Genomic DNA, 17,684 nt, shown 5'->3' with positions numbered 1-17,684 from the left:
GCATCTTTCTTTATCATCATAATATTTTTTAATATTCACCATCCATTCCATGTAATGAAAGGGTTTTGATTCTTCATCATGTTTAAACATTTTAAAGTTTGAATTGGGAACTGGGGATAGTATTTATAGATGATCATCTACAAACAGGCCTAGGATAGGAATTTTAATGTCATCCTTGTAATGCATACACATTTCCAAACAACCATGCTTTTATAGGTATTTATGGAACAGAAAGTGCTAATGACTGTGATTATTTTCTTTATGAAATATTATGTGAAGAATGCATTGTACTACTGCATGTGTAAGAGGTGTAAAAATAACAGAATGATATGCTTGGAATTACAGGCATGTTCCCTTTAACGTGTTTGTCTCCCTGCTCTGGAATCTCTTACGATGTTCACAAACTCCTGGGGCTTGTACCATGATGGTAGTTGAACAAACTTAGCGTTACATGATTAGTTTCAAGTTGACAAAACCCAAACAATCCAATCAGGCTTTATTTGGGACCATGACACTGATCATCAACTTTCTCTATTAACTCAGGCTTTGATCCTGAGGTCATGGAGCGCGTGCACATGAAAGTGTGACATCACTAGTGAACAGCCAATCACATGCCTTGAAACATAGAGAAACTGTGATTCAATTCTCGCTAGAGAGTTGGCGTGATTCAATTCTCTGTTCTGCCGAGATTGAAGAAAATTAAGTATAGAAATACATTTACACATCAAGAAGAAAATATCTTGATATATCAGTGCAAGTGAAAGTTGTGAGGTTAGTTTATATAGTTGATAATAGATATACAGATATTTGAACATGTAAACTCAAATGTAGTAATTTTTATTACATTTCTATTACATATTCTCTGTATATATATATATATATATATATATATATATATATATATATATATATATATATATATATGCACACACATTTATTTAAAAACGAAAATTGCTCAAGTGTAATGGATTAGGCGTATAATTTTAACAAATAATCAAAAAATAAATAATTAAAAAATCTTTTAATAGGCTATGTAGTGACCTTTAATTTGGATTAAGAGAAACTGGGGGAGTGGCTTTACTGCATCAGTCATGTGTCACTTTGCTCACAGCTGAACAACGCTAAAAGCCGAACCACTTCCATGGTGCCTAAAACTCAGGGTTGGCACCAAATAATTGGAAACATACCTTGTTTGTCACTAAACATTGTTTGATCACACCTTGACAAGATTTGACCTAATTTTCATAATTAATTGAAAAGACTCTGAATTTAAGCATGCAATACTTATCAAAGAGGCTGTTGGACTATGTGCCAACTGTTCCTGGATGATTTTAGATCTAATGTGACTGTGTGGAAAGAATCACTCCTGGCTTAAAGTGCTGTTTCTGTTTGAAATTATGAAAGTCTCTAGGCTGTGGAAAAGAGATTGCAACAGTGGTTCGTCTACCAGGCTTAGAGTTTCGTGCTCTTTCTTCAATGACCTCCAAACGGTGTGGAGACACTTGCTCAGTTGATGATATAGATGGGTCTGGTGTCTGAGGAACATTACAATGTAAACTTCATTAAAAGGTTACTGAGTCTGAAGGTCATTACTGTTGTCAGTACAAAGGAACAATGAACCAAAGACTGATGTAGAAGCAGAAAGAAAGCTCCTCTTTACTCCTGATAAATTTCTCAATTCCATCTGCATTGTTCAAGAAAAAACACCATCAGGATTGGCCTACACTCTCGACTGTTTATGCTTGGGCCTGTTAGTTGTGCGCTCCAGATTACTGGAAACAATTTCATTCTGGAAAGCCACATATAAACACAGGAGGGGAAAATTAGAGGGTGCACATGCCTATAACTCCACTGGTCCATCATAATTCTCTGTCGAACCTGCCCTGCATAACGCAGCGCTGCAGACCACAGTATGTGCCATATTTATTTGGCTAGGCTAGTGTGGAGTAAGCAGGTCCAGGCCAGGCTTTCATAGAGGAATACCCATTCCTTTTGGACTGGTGGAAGAAAAACAACTCTGCCTCTGACATTTCACATCATGATTTTGGCCAAGTTATAATGAACTACTTTCACATAACGGAAATAACGGTATAAGATCCAAAATCTTGCGCTCATTAAAAAATGTAAGTAGAGAAAACCAGGTGGCGTCAAATCAAGTCACCTTTATTTATTCAGTACTGTATACAATACAGATGGTTTCAAAGCAGCTTTACAGTGATAACAGGCTATTGTTCAGCTGAAGTCAGTTCAGAAATGCATAAAAATGCACACAAAAACATGTCATCATTCAGCTCAGTTCAGTTCTCATACAACAGTGGTCAGTACAGTCAGATCAATAATATTGTTGAATATTAGGTGTCCCAAACTGAGCAAGCCAGAGGCGACCCAGGCTCCTAACGGATGATAAAGACCTGACAGAATATCCAAGGGTTATTACGTGTGGAGGTTTTTGGTCCAATAATTAGAATATCTGTTTTTTTTTTGTTTTTTTTTTTGCTTTTTTAGAATTAAGTAGGAAATTACTAGTCATCCAAGTTTTTAAATCAGCTATGCATTTCGTTAATTTTGTGAAATGGTAAATTTCGTCAGGGCGCAAAGAAATATACAGCTAGGTATCATCAGCATAACAGTGAAAACTAATGCCATGCTTCCTACTGATATCTCCCAAGGGTAGCATGTACAGGGAGAACAGCAATGGTCCTAGTACTGAACCTTGTGGTACTCCATACTAAACTTGTGATCGTTATGACATCTCTTCATTTACTAAATTGGTAATGGTCAGATAAGTCTGATTTGAACCATGCCAATGCAATTCCACTAACTCCAACGTAATTTTCAAGTCTAATAAAAAAAATGTGTTTATTAAAAAAAAGTCCTGATTTAATGCAAATCTTGGTAAGACTTTGCAATAACATTTCATTTGTTAAAATGATTTACTATATTAGTTAACATGAACAAATGAGCAATACTTCAACAGCATTTTTAATATATTTACTAATACGTTTTTAAAATCAAAAGATGTATTTGTTAATATTCGTTCATGCAATGTGAGCTAATATGAACAATGAAAAATTCGATTTTTACTAATTAATATTAACAAAGAATAAAAAAATATTGTTAGTTCCTGTTTAACTAATGATTACAAATGGAACCTTATTGTAATTTGTTACCAAATGCCATTATTAGTGTTACTTAGGTTCATTAAAAACAAGCTGTGCATTTTCTGTGGTGGAAGATCTCCGTATGACATTTGCCAGATTTAATTAGCTCTGACTGTTTGCTTTTCAGAAATGAGTGAACCTTGAAACGATATTTACAAAACTAATTGAGATTGTACATTTCATCATTTGAGTCATTAAATAGACCAATCTTGCCTTTTGAATTGTAAAGGTGAGCTCTAAATAATATGTTGTGGACATTCAATGGAACTTATTATACTTGATTATCTATTTTAATAAGCGAGGGACATCATGCTTTTTCTGTCACACCCTTTAATTGTTTTCACTGTCTCATAGCTATTCAGTGAAAGTCTGTTTTGAAGGGAACTCGTAACGACGTACTGCAGGTACCAGCGTTCTTGTGGTCGCACACAGTATGGAAGCAGAAAATTACTACTTCGTCCAATTGGCCAACTGTGAAGAGTGTGTGGTAAACCTCTTCTCACACATTAATGAATATCTGCATAGCACTTCATGAGAGATTTCTGTTATCTAAATATTTAAGTTGCGGTTTAGACTGCCCAGGCAGCTGGTAAGAGTGCAATTCTTTAATGGCACACCAACCTCACACATGAAACCTGTGAGACCAAGCATGGCACTGAGTCTTAGTGCGACAGGTTAAAGGAAAACAATGGGCAGATCTTCAAAACGGTGAGATTGGAGAATGATGTTGTGCGTCTCAGGCATCCAGCAGATTCTGTGACTTAGTAAACTCTTCATTATAAATATGTAGCATAATAAACTTGACAGTGGGCCTTTCTCCTCTCTATGCTGCTTGGCAGAGAAGATAATGCATCAGAAACCTATAATGATAATGAAAATGACTGCATATTGGCTCTGATTCTTGAGTACTAGTACAGTGTATCAAACCATTGCATTTTCTTCATAAAAATGTGTATATGTCCTATAATTCCTATGAGTCAACACCATCAGATACAAAAATGATCACATTTCAAATGCTTATTATGTATAGACAAATCTAGCACTGAATGAAACGACGGCTTCATTTTTTAAACTGTCACCACAGTCTGACTGAAAGCAGATTTTTTGTGATTTTTTTGTGATGGAGTAGACGTATATAAGAAAGAGAAATTGAACTACTTAGGTAGTTGGTGTACTTAGGTTCACATTATGTATATGGTTAGATTAAAACGAACTCTGTTAGTGTGGTTAATTCGAATAAGTGTGAACGCTGCCATCCGAACCCTGATGCGCACCAGCGCTGAAAAGATGGTTCTCGATCCGCTTCCAAGCAAACTCTGGTGTGGTTAAAGACATCTAAACCACAAGTGTCAAACTCAGTTCCTGGAGGGCCACAGCCCTACACAGTTTTGTTCCAACCCTGCTTCAACACACACACACCTGCAGTTTTCAAATAAGCCTGAAGGACTTGATTAGCTGATCAGGTGTGTTTAATTAGGGTTGAAGCTAAACTCTGCAGGGCTGTGGCCCTCCAGGAACTGAGTTTGACACCCCTGATCTAAACGAACCAAAAACAGGACATGATGTCACAAGATGCGACCGTAAAAAGGACAGAATGCTCAAGCACACCTGGTTCTTCTCGTCATAGTTGTGATGTTGTCAACGCTATCTAAGTGTGTGAACTTGAACTTAGATAGAGAAAGATCCTTTTCAGCCTTTTTTTTAAAACTTTTCTTCATTGTGATACACAAAGAAATCAGGAAATTTTAAATGTAGCCTACAAATTATTGATCCTATCAGACCGTATACTCATATGTATGAAATGAATACATGTTTTCTTTTAAATTAAGAGGTCAGGGCACAAATAATTGAGTGTCATATTAAACGTATGTATCTTTGTGTAACTGAGTAACTCTGCTACAGTGTGTCACTGTTATCTGAATGACGTCAGCACTTACAGAGGTCCTGGTTTAGTGTTTCAAAGAGTCAGTTAGCTTATTTCCAAAATAAACAATAAAAGAAAAAAAAAAGCTCTATATAAAAGTTTTTCTTTCTTTCAGGTGCAATAGGGGTTCCCATCATTGTACCATTTTATGGATTTGGTTTTAATTAATTTTGTTTTGATTTATTTATAATAAAAATGTATTAATTAAACAGTTTGTAAACGTATACTTTATCACTGGGGGGAATGAAATAAATGATTGCATGATACTTTCATGTTTAAAGACATTTCTCCTTATAGAACCTTTTCTGGCATAAAGTGGTCATTAAAATTAAGTCAAGAACCCTAAGGTTCTATATAGAACTCCAATATAGAACTCAGTTTTTTTCTAAGAGTGCACACATACGAAACCATCACACCTGATTCCATAATTCTTCTTGCTTATGTAATAAATGTATTTCATTTGTAGACACACAACAGAACAAAATGGGTCCATTCTCTGTTTTATGAATAAAATCTTTGCAATCTAACTCGAGTTCAAACCTGCTGCCTAAATGTTTGAAAATTAGAAGACAGATAATTTACACGGAATTCATAATTGGCATTGTGCGTCTTATTTACATGTGTATGAGTAGGATGCTAAACAGGATATCACTTTTAAAAAACAGACATTGTTTTAAAAAAGATATTGTTTTAAAAAATGCATCCGTCTTTACTGTAATCAACCAGTTGTTCTAAATGAAGTTTTATTTAACAAAGTTCGGGAGGAGCATGTTCAGGTAATCATCCAATCAGCACAAGAAGAAGCCAGTATAAATAAAGCCTTCCCTTACCTCCTGTCTCATGACTAATTTCTCTGCATCCCACCACCACCCCATCACCTCACTTTGGCTGGGTCTGCTCATAGATACCATGGTCTATACATTCATAGGGGGGAGTACTCTGAGCTCGGAGCCCTCCCCCCGGACAGCAAGCCAAATACGCATTATAATATTACATCAGAGTTCATTAACATGTGAACTCGTGAAACAACTAAACTGACATAAAAAGGATGGGAAATGATTACAACATGTTGCCATTTATCAAATACAACACCATAAAAAGTCTAGCAAAGATCACAAACAAACCAGGTTTGTCGAAATGAGTTCTAACTTTATTATATTTAGCATCAAGACTGTACTGCATCCTAAAGGTTTTCTATGACTGCACTGCGCACAAGGTGTGTGATGTCTGATAAACGCACGCCACCTGGTTTCCCGAAGTGAAACTCCTCTGGGAGTGCGTGGAGTAAAGGTGAGCAAAGGCGCAGGTGAACCCACCTTACAGTGACGAAACCCGTTTCACATCAACAAAGCAATTCATCACGAGTCTAAAAGCGATGTTTGTACATACGCTCGACCGCTTTATTTCAAAACAGGGTGTGCATGATCCTTGAGTGTTTTCGTAAGATTTAAGATTTTTTTAAAGACTTAAAGTCAGCTCCCGAGGCCCCGCCCCCTGTAGGCTTACCCGGAGGTGAGCTGCTATATTAGACAGCTGAGCGCGCGCTCGGGATGTGAAGTGCTTTATCTTCAGCAGGTACAGCTCCTGTCACTCTCACACTCGGGATTGTGTTTGACAGCGCGCGTGGCTATTCTAGCGCTTTTTTGGGGAACTTTTTTTCAGCAGAGCGGCTTTTGCGCGAACAGTTAATACTGTCACAGAATGAAACTGGAAGTTTTCTGCGGGGGTCACTACGACTGCAAGCCCGTGGAGCTGTGCAGCGACGCCGAGGGCAGTGTCCCGTCGCCGATGTCCGCGGAGGACGAGCTGGGCTCGGATGGAGACTGCGTGGCGCACAGTCCCGCACCTGTTCCCCCGGGCGCCGAGAGCAAAGCCAAGCCCTATACGCGGAGACCCAAGCCCCCGTACTCTTACATCGCTCTCATCGCCATGGCCATCCGGGACTCGGACACAGGCCGTCTCACTTTGGCTGAAATCAATGACTACCTCATGAAAAAGTTTCCGTTTTTCAGAGGCACCTACACCGGCTGGAGGAACTCAGTGCGGCACAATCTGTCCCTGAACGACTGCTTTCTGAAGGTGCTGCGGGATCCCTCCAGGCCGTGGGGAAAGGACAACTACTGGATGCTGAACCCGCACAGCGAGTACACCTTCGCGGACGGAGTGTTTCGTCGGAGGAGAAAGCGCATCAGCAAAAAAACCGGCAAGGAGCCAGAGGGGCCGAGCCAAGCTGCTGCAGGGGACACATGCAGGGACTCTATCGCGACGCCTCCTTCCAGCGTCAAGTTCACGAGCTCTTTCGCCATTGACAGCATCCTCAGCCGACCTTTCAGGAAAGAGGAACGCCCTGTTCACAAACCTGACACCTGGCAGGGGGGAGTGGACATGATGCCCTTTGTCATGCGGGGCTATGGGTCTCCCGAGAACCCTGCGATCAGCTGCCGTCACCAACGGGACTTTGTCCCTTTCCTGCCCCCATCCGAGTGCCTCTCGATCCCGCACACACCCGTGCCCGCGTACAGCCCGTTCAGGATTGAGTATTTGTTGTCATAATATTGCTGGTCTAGGGTGGGGAACTTCGGCACTTTCTGAGCACTAGTGACTTGACACAGACGTTTTTGCAAAACACATTTCACCCGCCTGCATAAATCGCCTTTTGCTCCGGAAAGTTTTATGCAAAACGGAAAGGAGTGAAAAGACAAAGTTGTGAACTATTTAATATACTATCTATTTGTTTGTGCTACTGAACGGTTGTGTTGTTCTAAGTTGTTTTCAATGTATTTATTTGACTTTAAGTGTGTTGAACCAGGCGCCTCAAAAGATTCTTATGAAAGTTAAATATGATATTTGTTTAGATTTGCTATTCGAGAGACAAACTCAGTTTATGATGAAAGTGAGGCTCCTGCATCAATCTCGTTAACTGGAATTAATGTTTACTATTTTACTGACAGATTGCATGCACATTTTATATTGAATAATAAAACATGCTTTAAAATTGAACACGAATTGATTCCTATCAGTCATTGATTTTTTAAATGATATTCTGTGAGTTCTGTCATGTGTGCAAATAGTACATTTTCACGAGCCATCATAAAATGATGTTTTATTAACAAAGTTCGGGAGGAGCACGTTCAGATAATTAAACCTAATTAAATACTCTGGGTTACTCTGGGTTCGGGCCAAATTCCGAGCACGGAGCCCTCCCCCGGACAGCACGCCAAATACACATAATCTTTACTCTGTTTAATAGCCTACGATGTAAGTGTAAACTCGTGAAATGTTCATAAATGTAAAATATTATAATGTTTGCAATAACCAGTGAGTTTTATAGCTATAGTTTTCATACTTTTGTTTTTGTTTCCACACTACCCAAATGCTTCAAACTTGTACAGTATATTAATAGCTGGGCACTTTGAGAGCGTGAGACTTTGGTGAAGGAAAACAAAACAAGATAAATCAGCTTCATTTTGCGGCAGCTGTGAATATTAAATAAAACAAATCAATGTAGAATCCTGGTAGGATGCATGGTGGAAAAGTCCCACACGAGCTGTCCGCGGTCCTGAAGATAAGATGACATGACTCAGATTTCAAGGCCAAGTAGTGATTTACCTAACATGTTAAAAGCCATTTAACGCTTAATTTATAAATCTGAATCTGTCCTTGTTTCTGCTTTAAAAGTCTGCCTCTTAAAAACTTTTCATCGTGTTTAACAAAATTACCGTGTTCTTATTATTAGTAATATCAGTAGTTTTGTTGTTCTTATTATTGTTAGTTTCGCTCGTCTTTATTTATGTATTTACTTTGTTTTGGGAAAATAGTCACGTCTCAATAGATAAATCAATACCATTTTCCTAAAAAGCAGCCCGTTTCAAAAGCAGGATTTGGGGAACTATGATATCAAATGCACGATCAACTGGTGAATTTTAAGTTAAAGGGGTAGCCTAAAAAAAGTGAATATTAGCATGAATTCGCGTGCGCAGGAGGATGGATAACCCACACAAGTAGATCAAATGTCCATATATCTGTGTCCTTTATAGAGTAGGATATAATCAAATATATCTTTATTGTTATTTTCATTAAAACAACGAAAGTTTAGCAGCTCACAAGGATTGGAAAAAATAGAAAAAGCATAAATATAAAAAAGTGACGTAATGAATACAATAGTTTGTGCAAAATAAAACAAAAACAACCAATATAGTGCTGTGACTATATGTAGAGATACATATCCATATGATATATAGACATAACATATTTATGACATTTATGACATTTAACAAATATATAGACAGACAGACAGACAGACAGACAGAAAGATATATATAGAGAGAGAGAAGAGAGAGAGAGAGAGAGAGAGAGAGAGAGATCATCAATCGACAGATAGATAGATAGATAGACAGACAGACAGAAAGATAGAGAGAGAGAGAGAGAGAGAGAGAGAGAGATCGATCAATCGATAGATAGATAGATAGATAGATAGATAGATAGATAGATAGATAGATAGATAGATAGATAGATAAATAGAGAACTATTCACTGAGCACTAGTTCATATAAATTAGTCACAAATGTCGTTATTAAAATAACTTAAATTGACATCATGTTATGTCTGCAACACTCATCAAACAGTCTCCTGGCAAAGTTTTTTTTTTTAAAAATCGACCTCAACTTCTATGTATTATGTAATATGACGTCAATGAGAATGTCATTACAACCAATCAAACTGACAAGGTCTGTTGAATGGCGTTTGAAGGGCTGGAGAGACTATACTGCAACCTACAGGATACAATGTAGCCTACAATATCGTCTACTAGCCTACATAACGGAAATCAGGATTATTAAAGTTAAATTTCATTCACATGGTCAAATGATTTTATATCATAAAAGATTGTGGACTACATTTTAAATAGGTAGGCCTATTCATATGTTTCCTTAAAAAAAAAAACATATCAAAATGAAGATGCAGGGAAAATTAAAGCCCACGTCATCAATTCCCCAAAGAGTGTAATCTTTGTTATTATCATGCAGTTTATTTGTTTGATTGAAACTTAAACAATTGCTGAAGTTGTTGGGCTCGCGAGGGGGAGAAACATTCGTCATTCGTAGGCGCCTCGAGAACTCAGTGCTTTGTTTTTTTCCTCGCTGAGTTTCCCCGAGAGCGGACACAGATATATTTAGCAATTCAATATTTATATTTTCTGCCCAGAACTGCAAATATCCGTCCCCCTGTCACGCGGAGAGTAAAAACCTCTAGTATCGACATCTCTGCCAGTGCCAGTCGGCCTCAGAGACTCCTCGTCAGTCGGGCAGCTTTAGTGTAAAGGTCACGAACAACAGTAGAGGAATCCTGCAGTCTAGTGCAACAACGAGAGTCTCAGGCGTTAAACCTTCAAAGTCTTTCACGTATTTTTCTTTTGCACCGAGCACGGTTTCTCCAAGCCAAGCGCGCATCCTGAACGCAGCAGGGACAGCGGGTTTGATGTTGCCGGGGATTTTTTGAGGCCGATTATTTTCTTTTCCCTTATTGTTATGACGAGGGCTGATTTTATCTTCACATCCTTTTGTTGTCTTTGATAAAGATGTGAGGCTGCTTGTTTCTGCCTATGAGGCATGGTTGTGAAAATTGCCTTCGGAATCGCAGCATTAGTGCGCGTATTCATGGCGAAGCCTAATAATAATAATAATAATACAAAAAGACAAACTGCAGTGTTGGCCTAATGTTTCAACTTTAAGAGGCTTTCACCAGAATATATTAGTTTACAGACAAGTAAATATAAACATCGGAAATTTGTTTTAAATAATCATTGTTACACGTGATAATAAAACAAAATTCGTTAATTATAGAACCGTCTACTTAAATAATATAAAGCATGAAACATGTTGTTATTATTATAATTATTAGTATGGTACAACAAGGCTAAAGGCGCACCAGGGTAAAAGGTACATTTTATTTTATTTTCCTCTAAACCACTAGATGGCACAAAAACTTTCCGCTGCGCTTTCCAAAACATCCGCTTTTCAAGATGCACGTGGAAACTTGTCTGATCCTTGACGCAAAGTCTGATCTAATATTTGATGTTTTTTTTAATGGTGTAGATTTAAGCACCTCTAAAATTATGGAATGTATTTTGAGACAAAGGTCTTGTTAATGATTTTGAGTTTTTTCAAGCTAATTAAAGCAACAGTTTTTCAATAAAGGAAGAATGTAAAAATATGGTATTTGGGGTAAAACGCGCTCCTGCTGTCGGGGTGAAAGACACAATAATTAACATGATAATAAACAGATGGCTGACTTTTCCATTTGTTGACGTGAAATGGTTAGATTCAGATGATAAATATAATTTATTAAGTTGGCCCATAGAGATTACCACCATATTTACAATGAAACTATCCTATTTAAATAAAATTATAAATAATAATACATATAATGATAAAAAAAAAAAAAAAAAAAAAAAAAAAACATTTATTGTTACTATTGTAAAGCCATATTAAATTATTATGGGATCTTCTTCAATGGTATCAGAATATTTACTTTTCAAAATAATTTTGTTTCTGTATTTTTTTAAGCTAAATATATTTTTTTAATTAACATATTTTAATGACAGTATATTTATCGAACAAAAACGAATTATTTTATTTATCAAAATTGTTATCAAAATAAACAGACAACAGTATTTTGCTAAAGTAATTGTTTTGAACAAGTATTACCTTAGATATTTTTGAAAACAAATTGTTTTAGCTAAAGTGTACTTGTATCCTTTTTGTATCCCGTGTGTCTGTGGGGCAAAAGGACACCTCGTACATTTAAGATTTTTAAACAAACTAACAAATAACTTGTATGATTTATTTTCACACAAAATCAATACACACACATATATTTATTCTGCAATTGTACACTATGGTAATAGTGTAAAAGCCCATTATTTCTTAAGGCGTTAGCCCCGTTGTACCCTAGTATTACTATTATTTTTATATTATAAATCGATATCGATTTTACTGAAAATTATTAATGAAATCGTTAAAATGAAGTCAAGTGACCTTTTTTTGTGTTTTTCTTTCACGCTAATCATGGATGTTGGAGATTTTTTTTTCGTATGGCCAATTAAGCTCACTTTCCACAATTAATTAGTCGTCCTCTCAGGGGGGATGATCGGGGTCCGGGACGGTAAACTGACACTGCGCTGTGTGTGGTATCCGAGCACTGGCGCAGCGGCTGATGGAAAAAGCCTGCTTCCACTCATGTCAAAATCATTTATCCAGAACAGCCCTTTACAAGAACTTGTATACACTTGGAGAGGGACTTTTTTCGCCCACCCCCATGCTTAACTTGACGAGATGCTCAACCAGGTCACTGCCTTACGCGCTCACATTCTTCTCTCTTTGGCGAAGCAACGAACCTTTACTTCGCACGTTATCCGGCTGTTCTTTCGTTGGTCAAACGAGCAATACTCACAAGAAGTGCGTTCCTATTTCAACCTCCCATCTATTAGTGCCAGAACTCTCACCAAAACACGCCATTAATTACTGGAGGTCTGACAGCGTTCGCCCCGGTGTTTGGCGTGTGGCGCTGTTGATTGAAATGTCGGACTAGGCTTGATAAATGGCGTTATTGCGTGTATTTAGGTTGTCAGAGGGGAGGTGGGGAGTCTCTCCACTCGGACTCTGCACAGCCTCCTGCCAGACCGATAGCTGGAGGCATGCCAGACATGGAAAGGGGTGGGTCTCCACAGTTTGAGGAGATTTCTTGGGAGGAATTTAGTGGGGATCTAGGGGGCAGAGAGAGATTTACGAATTGATAGGTGGTCGCGTTTTGTTTGGCCGCACGTCTTTGCGCCAGAGGACTCTGGAGCATTGAGTTTCCTTCTCTTAAAGGATTAGTCTTCACGATGGCCACCAAGAGACTAAGGAGGGGTCGCTATCCTGGCGACACACAGCTGGTGGCTTCAGCGAGGAGCGCGTCCTGCGAGCAGAGCACAGTTGTGGCGCACTGACCTCGGCCGCCTTGAAGAAGAGTCACTGCAGGCTTTTAACAGAGATTCTTGGAGTACCTATCGTTTTCTCCTTTCTTTTCTAGCCTGGGGTGCGTTTGACTCATTTTTTAAAAAAAAAGACTGACCCCGTCGTTTTACATCCATTCAGCTGCAAGGCTTTAGCAATGACGACGGAAAGCCCTCAGCAACAGCTTGACCCGCCGCCTCCTCTCAGATCCAGCCCGGCGTCCAGCGGCGCGATGCACTCGGCGCTCCAGAGCACACAGACCGCGCTGGAGAGCACGACTGCGACCGGCACCAAAGGCAAAAAGTCCAACTCGGGCATGAGACGCCCTGAAAAGCCACCTTACTCCTACATCGCTCTTATAGTCATGGCGATACAGAGCTCTCCGACCAAAAGGCTGACGCTGAGTGAAATCTATCAGTTCCTCCAGGCTCGCTTCCCGTTCTTTAGGGGTTCCTACCAGGGCTGGAAAAATTCCGTCAGACACAATTTGTCTCTCAACGAATGTTTCATCAAACTTCCCAAGGGCCTCGGGCGGCCGGGTAAAGGCCATTATTGGACGATCGACCCCGGGAGCGAGTTCATGTTCGAGGAGGGCTCTTTTCGACGCAGGCCCCGCGGTTTCCGAAGGAAGTGCCAGGCTCTCAAACCCATGTACCGCATGATGAACGGGATCGGCTTCGGGGCTTCAATGCTGCCGCAGAACTTTGACTTCCAGTCGCCCTCCTCGTCTCTGGCCTGCCACGCCAACGGCTATAACTTGGACATGATGACCAACGCGGTGCCTGGCGTTCACGCGGGTTACGATGGCCTCAGTGCAGGGCATCATGTCTCACACATGTCATCGAGTCCGGGCTCCACGTACATGACGGCGTGTCAAGTCGCTTCTAACGGCGAGTACGGGCCGGACAGCAGCAACAGCCCGCTTCACTCTCCCCCGGCGGCCATGAGCGGCTCTCTGGAGTGCCACTCGCCGTATGGAGCCGCCTCTGCACACTGGGCTTCATCAGGAGTGTCTCCTTACATTAAACAGCAGCCACTGACCTCCAGCAGCCCGACCTCGTCTGGATTACACTCGAGCATGCCTCCGTACGCCTCTCTGGAGCAGAGCTACCTGCATCACAACGGCAGAGACTCGGCCGACATCTCAGGTGAAGCGCCACTGCACTCACGCTCGCTTTAATATACGCATATAAAGTTCATCAGGATTCATGTACCTGCTGTTATTCTAAAAAAACAAAAACAATTGTAACGCTTTATCTTACAGTGTTGTTACATGTTACATGTAGTAAATTATGCATAATTACAAGCAACTAACCTTAAGCCAAATCAAACCAAACCCTAATCCATGTACACTGTTAAAAAAATGCTGCCTTCAATTTTTAAGGACAATCAACTTGGATTTTTAAGTCATTTCAACTTAAATTACATTAAACTGACTTTTCAAAAACGAGTTGAATCTTGTTTAACTTATAAAAAAGTTAATAGCTAGAAAATAGCTTAACTTATTTTGATGATTTACAGCAATGTAAAAACATGTCATAACTTATTGATACAAATATTTTTTTACAGTGTAGTTACTTAATATTACTCAGTACTTAAATGTATAATTACACTGTAATAAAGACACCTTCAAATAAAGTGTAACCAACTTGTTTTTTCTTCTTCTTAAATAAATTCTCGTTTAAAGAAAGCCTGACTAAATACCACACAATTTAAGCACGCAAATCGATCTTAAAATCATGTTTGTAGGCTACAAAAGCACGTGTTTTAAAAATGTACTCAAGCCTATATTTTTTTCTCGATGTAGCAATGTAGTAGCATTGCGTATCGAAGCACTTCATCAGTGTTTTTAAATAGGCTATACATTTTTATCACAATTATTGTTTCCGTTATAGCCTACCTATTCATCCATATTAATTTACAAACGTAATACAATATGTTATTTGAAAAAGCCACGAATCACATGTACTGTACAACTATTCTTGATTTTATTCCCCTTAAAGTAGGAAAAGTATAAGTAAATTCTTTTCAGAGGCCTAAAAAGTGTTTCGGGCCCGATGTTATGAATCAAAGTTTGTGCGTGGCAATTAAGTGGATTTTCCTGCAATTCTGTTTAGGAGAAACAGTCTAATTAGGAAAATAGCAAATGTCTGACGCAGAAGGCCTCAGTGCGTTTTTTCCCAATCATTTCTTAAGGTTACGAAAACAATGCCGCCTTTGCCAGTGGATTGGTAATGAAAACTCAGTCTTTGAAAAAAAAAAAAAAAAAAAAAGGTTCCAAAATGAGGTTTTCGCAGAATGCAATAGAAGAACCATTTTGGGTTCCCCAGAGAACCTTTCAATGATCAGTTCTTAAGAAATGACGGATTTTAGAGTGAAGACCATTTAAAAAAAAATGGTTCTAAAAAAAAAATTCTAAAGAACCTGTTTCCACTGTAAAGATCATTTTGTAGAATGGAAATGTTCCATTAATGTTGTTCATGGACCCGTCAATGCCAGTAAAAAAACCTTTATTTTTATAACTAAAGAGGTAGATAGGTTCGGACTGTATTATATGCGATGCTTCGGTTCAGGTGACCCAGAAATATGTTTTTAAATTATAATAGTTGAACCAAACAAAATAGGGAACTATATATTGATTGAACAGCAATTTAATATTATTTAAATTTTAAATAATATTATTATTAATTTACAAATATTTATAATAAAAAAAAACATTGGCATCTTTAAAGACTGAAATGGCGTTGAAATGACTATATAAATGACAATACATCGTTTGTGTGGATAAAAAGCCTGTCTTCTAAACATAAAAAATAATATCCAATTGCTGTAAACTGACAGTGTGATAGAAAGCATGCACTTCTAAGAAGATTGCAAGCCTACTTTCGTTGGCGATATTATATATTAATAATTGTCTTTGATTTTCGTCAATAGGAATGTCTCGATACCAAAGCCACTCATCGCCAGTCTGTGACAGAAAAGACTTTGTGCTGAACTTCAACGGCATCACATCGTTTCATCCCCCCAGCAGTGGATCCTATTATCACCATCAGCTGCATCATCACCAGGGAGTCTGTCAAGATGTCAAGCCATGCGTTATGTAATTTTAATCATAAATCCTCAAGTACGGACTGAGCTCGGAAATGACGAGATTGTGTGTGTGCTTGATGCACATCAGTTATCGACGAAGAACAAATGATCTCACTGAGAGAAACCATGAAGGAAGAAATGAACTGATCGGAAATGAGGACTCCAGAGGGAGTGATGGAAAGTTTATGAAATATATTTACTATCTTGGAAAAACCTCGAAACTTCTGCAAAAAGGAGACACGAAAAACGGGTTTATCCCAGTCCATAATCAATAGCCAAGTCTTTTGTATGAATTGAGCACATTTGCAATGAGGATGCGAGGGGAATATGTTCAATAATTGAGCATAATAAAGTCGTAGTAAAATGAAACCTTGTTATTTTAGATGCACTCAGCAACACCGCGCGCGCGAAATGCAGAATTGACGGAATTCAGTGGTGTGGGATTTGATGCGTGTCATAAACCCACTTCAACACAAATCATCTTATTTTGTCTAAATCTTATGTGTGTTTCTTTTCCCACCTCTTATATGTTCAGGGGTGAATGTGTGGATCTGTGGGTAATTTCTTGTGTAAAAGGAAAGAGGCCTACGGAAACCATCATAGAATAATAATGATTGCACTTTTAGTAGTTTAACAAGTTGACAAAACAGTTATGTACAGTACAATAAAACGATGTATTCTCAAAATCAGTAAGTGTATTTATTCATGTATTGCTTAATATTTAAATTACTTGATGTGTTTGTCTGGATAAAAAAACCCGCAAAAAATATTTGAACCAGCAGTATTTTTGTTCATTGTATTTATTTATGCAATTGCCTTTAAAAGTACATTTTAGACATAAAAATAACTGGCTTCTTCACACTGAAATACGCACTTCAGGAGAAAAGAAAACGTCCTTCTTGGATTGTTGTAAAAATAAACATGTATAAACGGATACAGTAGAGATAATAAACCATGAAACTGGGTTACGACAGTTAAGACAACATAACTCTGACAAACAAAGAAAGTGACTCTTTCGACCAAATTATGACCAATATAATCACAGCAATTTTGTAAAACTCGATCGAAGGCGCATTCTAAATGAAGCATACACATTATAAATAAAACGGATAAAGCAAATTTTTCGATCTCAATAAACTTAAGCAATAAAAAAGCCATACAATCCAATAAAATTATATCCAATTATTATAGCTGAATTTGATTATTAATGATCAACGAGAAGAACGAATAGAGAGAGTGAAAAAGCGCGTGGAGGTTTTCTCTGCTGCTCATATGGAGGCCTACTCGCAGAACTACTGAAGCTTTAAAAGTTAAACATGGTGCAATGTCGCCATCTACTGTTACATCAAATACTGTGTAAAGTCATAATTCATAATAATGTGTAATCCTTGAATTATTTTTCAGCCTTATTAGAAAATATGTTTAGTATGTATATTGAAGCATTACTTTATGTAGGCCTACATTCCTTTTTTTCTCTCAAAAACACAACTAAAACGAAACTTTTTCTAGTAGGCTA

At 38.3% G+C, this 17,684-nt stretch overlaps 2 protein-coding genes across 2 annotated transcripts; both read left to right on the top strand.

The window, feature by feature from the left end:
* Nucleotides 1-6,645: 6,645 nt before the first annotated feature.
* Nucleotides 6,646-7,880, top strand: foxq1a (forkhead box Q1a). Its single transcript, XM_079876448.1, has one exon. The coding sequence runs from the start codon at nucleotides 6,787-6,789 to the stop codon at nucleotides 7,636-7,638; it is 852 nt and encodes a 283-aa protein (XP_079732574.1). The 5' UTR covers nucleotides 6,646-6,786; the 3' UTR covers nucleotides 7,639-7,880.
* A 4,969-nt stretch (nucleotides 7,881-12,849) lies between these two features.
* foxf2a (forkhead box F2a) lies at nucleotides 12,850-16,948 on the top strand. Its single transcript, XM_079877591.1, has 2 exons — nucleotides 12,850-14,226; nucleotides 16,013-16,948. Exons 1-2 carry the CDS (start codon nucleotides 13,236-13,238, stop codon nucleotides 16,180-16,182), a joined length of 1,161 nt encoding a protein of 386 aa, XP_079733717.1. The 5' UTR covers nucleotides 12,850-13,235; the 3' UTR covers nucleotides 16,183-16,948.
* The last annotated feature ends 736 nt before the right edge of the window (nucleotides 16,949-17,684 follow it).

The sequence above is a fragment of the Squalius cephalus genome (assembly GCF_949319135.1).
Source record: "Squalius cephalus genome assembly, chromosome: 7".
In the NCBI taxonomy this organism is placed as follows: domain Eukaryota; kingdom Metazoa; phylum Chordata; class Actinopteri; order Cypriniformes; family Leuciscidae; genus Squalius; species Squalius cephalus.
This window is presented reverse-complemented; position numbering and strand designations above follow the sequence as displayed.

Excerpts from the sequence above, each read along its gene's own strand:
- foxq1a (XM_079876448.1), top strand. The coding sequence starts at position 6,787 with ATGAAACTGGAAGTTTTCTGCGGGGGTCACTACGACTGCAAGCCCGTG.
- foxf2a (XM_079877591.1), top strand. The coding sequence starts at position 13,236 with ATGACGACGGAAAGCCCTCAGCAACAGCTTGACCCGCCGCCTCCTCTC. Across the intron at positions 14,227-16,012 it reads AGACTCGGCCGACATCTCAG|GAATGTCTCGATACCAAAGC; the intron begins GTGAAGCGCCAC and ends TTTCGTCAATAG.